This window comes from Poecilia reticulata, linkage group LG3, assembly GCF_000633615.1.
Source record: "Poecilia reticulata strain Guanapo linkage group LG3, Guppy_female_1.0+MT, whole genome shotgun sequence".
Lineage (NCBI taxonomy): Eukaryota > Metazoa > Chordata > Actinopteri > Cyprinodontiformes > Poeciliidae > Poecilia > Poecilia reticulata.
The window spans coordinates 27,830,156-27,837,960 of NC_024333.1; the positions used below are offsets into that span (position 1 = coordinate 27,830,156).

The 7,805-nt window shown below is 36.1% G+C and overlaps 2 protein-coding genes across 2 annotated transcripts in view; both read right to left on the minus strand.

The window, feature by feature from the left end:
* LOC103462791 (glandular kallikrein-like) overlaps window positions 1-7,805 on the minus strand; it is an 81,978-nt gene that overhangs the window by 31,531 nt on the left and 42,642 nt on the right. The gene's annotated exons all lie outside the window — the stretch shown is intronic.
* On the minus strand, window positions 3,779-5,584 carry LOC103462788 (kallikrein-14-like). The gene is made up of 6 exons (XM_008405783.1): window positions 5,474-5,584; window positions 5,072-5,261; window positions 4,804-4,989; window positions 4,449-4,510; window positions 4,220-4,347; window positions 3,779-4,128 (listed from the first exon to the last, which is right to left on the minus strand). Exons 1-6 carry the CDS (start codon window positions 5,505-5,507, stop codon window positions 3,979-3,981), a joined length of 750 nt encoding a protein of 249 aa, XP_008404005.1. The 5' UTR covers window positions 5,508-5,584; the 3' UTR covers window positions 3,779-3,978.

The window sequence follows — 7,805 nt, forward strand, 5'->3', positions numbered from 1 at the left end:
CGTCATAAATCTAAAAATGGATTGGGTACTTTGTTAAACAACATTACATCAGGATTATAATTTTTTTATTCTTTGCAATTGTAACAAAAATAGTAAAAGCTTATCAAGGCACCTAAAAGGCATACTTTTAGGTGCCTAAAGTATGCCATCCATCCATCCATCCATTTTCTGCCACTTATCCGGGGTCGGGTCACGGGGGCAGCAGCTTCAGAAGGGAGGCCCAGACTTCCCTCTCCCCAGCCACTTCTTCCAGCTCCTCCGGAGCGTATGTTTTCTATGCTCCTTCACCCTGACGTACCTTCCTTGGGGGTTGGCACCGATTTATGTTTTCGCATCCACCTGAATACTGTGTAGTTGTGCCCCTGTCTGTATGTGTTCTTTGTTCCTGACAACATGCATCTTAAAGTCAATGGTGAAAACAGTTTGTTTATGCTCAACACTTTTACACAATGTAATATGTAAAAACCTTTGTTCCTGTTACCTAGCAACACACCAGACATTTACCAAACAATAGACCTTCAACCGTTGTGTACTTAATTACTCAAATTAATGGGAGGGTCTAACAATTAACAATGTAATCTACACAATTCCAAATATAAAAATTAATTATACATTTTGGTTCTAAACTAACTTATATATATTCTAACTACCCAAAGAAGAAAACTAAATGGTACAAAATACAATCCACAAAAATTTAGCAGAAGTGGCCACATTTTTTATTTATATTTAAATGTTTACATTACACATATTCATTCCAAAATGAAAACGGGCATCAAGGATAAAAGCAGCAGGGGCTCATGCCCCCTCAGGCTCCCCTCTGCACGTGCCTACTCTTGTCTGTACAGAATTGTTCTACTGTGGCAGCGCAGCCATGGATGGCATGTTAAAGAAGTGTTTTTTCATTGTGCGCATTTGTATAATTTCCATATGTAAACAGTAACATGCCAGGTATTTACATTTGTAAATATGATTATGATTAAGTCAGAGCCTCACCAGCCATGAACCTCACCCCACGTCAGGCACATGCAGAGGGGGGCTGGGGTGCTTGAGCACCTGCCCTTTTTGCTCCTTGCCCAAAGTGCCCTTTTGGTCAATTTTTATTTTTATTTTATTTTTTTTGTTTTATTATTTTCTAAGCCCTCTTCTGACACATAACATGTACTAAAATTATTTTTATTATTCTTTGTACAACATAATAAGCCCTCCGGTCACCTTGTTACCTTCGACCTTTTGCSGGTGACGCATGACGCAGTTGCCTCTCGCGCAGTGAGATAAGGYGGCTAACTGGAGCTCAACATAGCGAACGTTCCAGATTACAGAACAGTTTTTGGTGAATTAAAAAAAAACGTTTTTGGTGAATAAAGTGGAGTAGACTTGCTACTTCTCAGATGACAGAAAWCGTTGAAGCATCGTTTCTGCTTCAGCACGGAGTCGCAATTTAAGACACTGACAGGCCTCTGCGTCTGCCTTTCTCTGAAGAACTACTGAGCGGGAGGACAGCCAGGTGAGGAAAAACTGTTGTTATCTACCGATTCAGTATTTTTATCATACAGACATTAGGCTGTTGTTGGAGTGCTATTAGCTAGCTGCTAGCTAACAACTTTGCTAGCAAAGCAAGATAACTAAAAAGCTTCTTCCCTGTATTTTTAATGATATCAGTTATTCTTCAGTATCGCTTATGCAATAAGGGGACATCGCCTGTCCAAAACCGATCATCTCCATAATGAATATATGTCCAATCTTCTAATTTCCTTTGCTACATAATGTACATTTCATTTATTACAGCATTAGGTAAATGTATCTTTAAGGCTTAAATAATAGTCCAACAAGGATATTCATTTAGAATTAAAAATAACTCACCCTGAATTACCATGATAGATATAATGAATGTAGTAAAAGTGTGTCATTAATGAAGGGGAAAAAACTCAAACCAGACTTTAAGTTTAGTGTCTGGTTCACAGAGTATGAAGTTAAAATTGTTTCCCAATTATTCAATGAAAAAAAAACAACTAACCAAGTAAAACTAACTAAGTAAAATAAAATTGTAATCAAAACTTTTGGAATTGTAATGATTTCTTGTTTAAAAAACATTGTTTTGTTTAAAAAACTTTTTTAAATTAAATAACTTATTTTTGTCTTGTGAACTTAAAAAGTTATTTGCCAAATATAAACTTTTATATGCACACATCAGAAATCTTTTGTTGTGATTTTAGGCCCTGCTCAAGACGTCATGTGCGAATCACAAGCAAAACTTTGACTCCAACAAAAACTTAGAATATTAAGAAAAGATTTCTGACATGCAAAATAAGTTTGCTTCGCAAAAAAAATACACTTCATGAGACGAATGTGATTTAAATGTTTAAAAAAGTTTTTTTTAAGCAAAACTCAGTAGGCCTTTCTCATGGTGACATGCGTTAACAATTCAAGTTTTGCTAATATTTTTTTCTTTTTTCTGCAGTTCCAGGTTAAAGTTTGATGCAGCTCTGATTTCCTGAACAAATAACAAAGTAGACCTGAAAAAAATATTACTAATAAAATATCTTACATATAGGTACAGTGTTATGCTCTATATAGAGATGTTTGTGTATATGTCACATTTTTGTAATTTATCATTGTTTATTAAACTCTGAAAGCTGAGAGGCTTTAATATTCTGTCCTAGAATGCGGTTAGATGTGCCCTTTTTTTTTAGCACCTGACCCTTTAGTGGTCTCTGCACGGGCCTGCCGCACGTCACTGCTGCGAAGTATGAAGAATAAAACGAACAACAAAAATCACTACTCTTGAAAAAGTTTGTATCATTTAATAACAGCATTAATATTCTTGGTTCATTAGAAATAAGTAAAACTTGTTAATTAATACCATTATTTGGATAATTATTTAATAAGGCCATCATATTTGATGATGCAAACCTTCTTTTCTGTTTAAATTTATGTAAACGTTATCATTGAAAACATAATAACGTATTAATGACATATTTTAGCAAAACTAACACATAACATTTATCAGATGTTACTATAAAATTAACAGATAACTACTGCCATGTTAATTTTTTAAAAACCAAATTGTAATTTCTGAAATGTTTTACACAATAAACATGTAATTCAAATTTTAACTTCAACAGTGAAAGTAAATAAATATCTTAGCACTTCCTCCCTTATTTTACAAGCCATTTTTATGTTAATGTTTTTAAGATAATCCCTTTTTATAGCTTTATGTTTCCTTATAGAAAGAAAAGTATATATATTATAAATCCACAATGAAACTTTAACTGCAAAAGACAAACATTTTCAATAATTTTCATGTTGAATTTGGGGCAACTAGAAGATACCATTAATTAGTTTTACCTGTTTTTAAATGTTTCCTTAAAACTTCTGTCATTCCAAACTCTGACTTTTAAAATGTTTTTAATTTTTAAACTTATTTCTTTGTATCTTTATTAAAAATGTGATGTTTTTTCTATTATTTTTACATTAAGATTTTATTATTTGTCAATAGTTGCATTATGTGACTTCTGTTTCATTATTTTTGTGCACAACTCTTTGGTTGTGTTGGCGTTTAAAGTTCTCTAGAACTAAATCAGGAATAGTAACTCCAGAGCTGCAAAGTTTAGATGCTGCATATTCATTTCTGATGTAAAATAAAGACAAAAACTGAATAAATAAATTACTTCTGTTTCTCCTCTTCATGTGATTTAAAACTCATGTTTTTAGACTCAGTTCAGGGAAAATATCAACTGAACAAACTGAACCATGAATGTAAAGACAATCAGTCAGGAAATGTTTCTTTTTCATGCATTTATTAATTTATTTTTCATTTCTTAGGTGAAGAGAAAGCTCCATTAGGGAGGTGAAGATCAGGTGAGAAAAAAACAAAACTTCATTTATTCTAATTCTACAGACATGTGGATCAAACTGATGAAGATGCAATTATAAAATTATATGTGAGGAAATTTTATGAGAATTTTATTCCACAATAGTTTATTTTCCACGCCTAATTGTTCTTTTAATCCAGTCCTTGTATTTACACACATCCATGATTGTAGCTGGACTCTGATATGCTAATTCTCCACTAAGAGCAATCACACCATAAATCTTGCCATTGTATATCGCTGCTCCACCAGTGTCGGCCTGTAGAAAAATTTATATCAATATAGTTATGTTGTAAAACAGAAAAGTCTTCTAATTGCTGTAGAGCGATATTGGGAAAAAACAAACTTACATAGCATATATCCTTGTTCGGTGCTTCAGCACGGAATACATGCCCATATGGCACTATGAAGAGGGAAACGGCAACAACATTCATGTCGACACACTGAAGATTTGCTGGAATAGGAGGAATAATAGGCACTGTAGAGAAACAAGAGAATCATAAACATGTTCTTCACTCAAACTTCTCTTTAGAGACAGAAACAAAGATTTTATTCTCATAACTTCAATATTTCTCTCACATCGCTGATTATTGGGGCCAGCTGTTGTTTCTCCCTCTCCTGCCAGATGAACAGTATCGCCTCTAAAAAACAATAAGAAGAAAATGTAAAAATACAAGATAACAAAGAAAATTAACTGCAAAGAACAATGAAAGAACAGAAAATAAATCCATGAAGGACTTTATCCACTGACACAGGAGTGTCCACCTCCAGTCCTCAGTGACATGTGTCTCTAGTCCAACACACCTGAGCTAAATGGGTTCTGGTTCTGCTGGTGGCCTGATTACCTGACTCAGGTGTGCTGAAGCAGAGGCAGCAGGATTGGAGGAGCAGGATAGAAAACCTGAAGTTATGTTATGATCAGAGAAAGATTTACACTTTAAGACGATATCTGCAGTCTGATAGCCGAGCAAGAGGGACACCTGATACTGGTGTATGAAGCTTCACCAACGCAATGTCATGGTCTCTGCGACTGCGAGTATAAATCACAGGTCTGTCTCGGATTACTTGACTCTGCTGCCTAGCAGTCTGTGGATGAACTTCTAACATTGCTTCATTAATCCTGCAGAAAAAGTTAGATCATAATTAAAAGACAGAAAACCTGATCATCTGCAGATAAAATTGTCTTCATGTCTCTTTCCTACCATCCTGGCTTCCAGCAGTGAGCTGCAGTCAGGATCCACTCAGGGTCGATCAGAGATCCTCCACAGCGGATCCTTTCATTACTAGACCTGCTGCTCTCCAGCCGAACATGAAAAAGACGCTCTGTGTTTTCACAGTTTCGACCTCCAATGATTCTCTTCTGCAGAGAAACACCTGAGTTTACTGAAACACCTGAAGAAGAAAAAGGAGGACTTTACTCAGAAATCAGGTGCAAAAATGGCTGCAGGAACAGAAAGAGGATAAACAGTTAAAGATTAAAAAGCATCACAGTTTATATGCAAAGAAGTTTCATTCTGAAACAGAATCAGAGGGAAGTCTGAGAGTCACCGAGAGCAGCAGCCTCTCTGGAACCAGTGGAAATGTCTCCAGTGTTTCCGACTCACCCAGCCCCAGCAGCAGAACCTTCAGCAAGTACATTGCTGGTCCGTCCAGCTTGCTGTGAATGTCTGCAGTCCTGCAGCAGCTTTTAAACTCTGTTCACAACTTCCTGCTGGAAAGAAAGCCACCAATCACAAGACAGACACTGATCTGTCCAATCACAGGTCAGACACTGATCTGTGCTGTCATCAACATATAGAGGATCTTTAACATCTCGTCGTTCTCAAACACTTGAAAAAAGTTSTTGTTCCATTGACAGATTTCACTAATAAAACATTTCCCCCTCTCATAACTTAAATCAGCAAATGAAATAAYTTTTTCATCAATATTAAGGATTTGACTAAAAATAAGCAGCTCATACATTCTACTGTAGTTACTTGTAAAATAGTTGAGCTTTATCTGAGGTGAACTGAGAGACTTGCACTAGAAAATAGACTAAAAATAATTGGTAAATTTTCTGTTTTTGTAGTGAACACGCTTGCAGTGAGTTTTGSTCCAAGGAAAACTTGATTGTAAACTTRATGGAATGAAACAGATTTTCTGAAGAAAGAGCGAATCGTCCTTGTTTTCAGGTTGATGATTTTTTAAAGAAAAACCTACAAGAATTCACATCTGCCTTTGCTCCTGAAAGTAAATAAATCATTTTGTTTATTGATGAGGTGTGAAAATTAACCTCTTTATAWACAAAAAKGGTTTGCTTCTTTTATTTTGAAAAAGAATAATATTACAGTGCTGGGTGGTGAAGAGCATTTGCATTTTTTGTAAATGCAAAATTACAACTAAGAATTAAAACTCAGAAATTCACCCGCTTAAATGAAAACAATTCTGATTTTAAAACACATTTAAAGGAAAACTATGGTAAACTTTTAAACGATGTGATTCTTTTTATAAAAAACACAGACCTCTTTCATCACCCATGATATTTTGCTTTTACAGTTTTTCTTGATAGCTTTGATGCAATTGTGAASAYGTGGCTGTACAGCAACACTTAGGGTCAAAGTGACACATTTTGTTAGCAAAATCGGTGGTGGTGAGAAAGACGCTGGCAGGCCCAGGTAGACATGATGTAAATGATGATTTAATGATTAATCCAAAAACCAGAGAGCAGACTGATGACATGGTGACAAACCTGCTCTGCCAGCTTAGTGACCTTCATCAATAACTTCTGGACCTACTAGCAGCGCTTTCACCTCTTTGGGAGAAGAGGAGRTAATCTTAGCAAACATGGAATAAGACTGCTAACTGCAAATAYTTTTCATTTTATCAACAAGAACAACAATGTGACCATCGCTTCAGAAGAACAGGCTCAAGGATGTCTGACTAAGATGGAAGCCTCCGCTTATCAAGAGCAAAGTGTCCCAAAACAAAGTGATAAGACATCAACTAGGAACAGAATGATTGGTTCCCCTCCTTCTTCCCTCCTCCCTCTCTGCTCCTACACTCACTCAGAAGATCAGAGTTTCCCAGGAAGTCAATCACTAAAGAGAATCGGGTTGCACCTGAACCGCCTGAAGATGCTGGTGGGGGATCCGGGTCAGAGAGGAAAACAGACGGACTCCTCCTCCCAGCAGGATGGTATGGATCAAGTTTCACCTCGGCACGACTCTCCGTTCCTCTAACATAGCAGACCTCACTTCATCTAAGCCACCTGCCTCTAACCTCCCTGARGATCCAGCACTCTGCGTTTCTGATGTCTGAGACCGGGGTCCAGATATTATCTTTGCAACCGTCTTCCACCAGAATGTGTCTGGCCCCCCGACATTGCATAGCAGTACATTACCTGTCCGGATCACTACAAGAAAAGTTACAAAAAACAGAAATACAAAAAGCAGTGGTCTTAATTCAAACCTCAGACTGATCCCCTGTCTAAAGGAACCTCAGACTGAAGAGCTTTCAGCCTCCAAGTCACTTAAACTGGCTCTTTTAAATACGAGATCTCTCTGTGCTAAAGCTCTATTAATTAATGATTTCTTCACCGAGCATAATATTGATGTTTTATTTCTTACAGAAATAAAAAATTTCTGTTTATTTCTTACAGAAATAAAACATGAATGAAAATAATGAACCAATCGTACTAATTGAATCAGCGCCTTCTAACTACAATTTTTTAAGTGAGAATAGAAAACACAAAAAAGGAGGAGGTGTGGCTTCAATATTTAAAAATACCATGAACTGTAGCAAAATCTCATTGGGTAATTTTATGTATTTTGAATATCTTGGAATTGAGGTAAAAGGCCACAAACGAACTTTGACACTAACTCTATACAAAACCCCAACATATGTGGAAAATTTCTTTACCGACTTCAATGAGCTTCTATCTCTCATATGCATTGATTA

Bases quoted from the DNA above. Each gene is read 5' to 3' on its own strand.
- LOC103462788 (XM_008405783.1), bottom strand. From the start codon at position 5,507: ATGTACTTGCTGAAGGTTCTGCTGCTGGGGCTGG. The intron at 4,990-5,071 runs GTAGGAAAGAGA...CTTTTTCTGCAG, and splicing joins CACTGCTGGAAGCCAGGATG to GATTAATGAAGCAATGTTAG. The intron at 4,129-4,219 runs GTAAGTTTGTTT...ATTTTTCTACAG, and splicing joins CGAACAAGGATATATGCTAT to GCCGACACTGGTGGAGCAGC.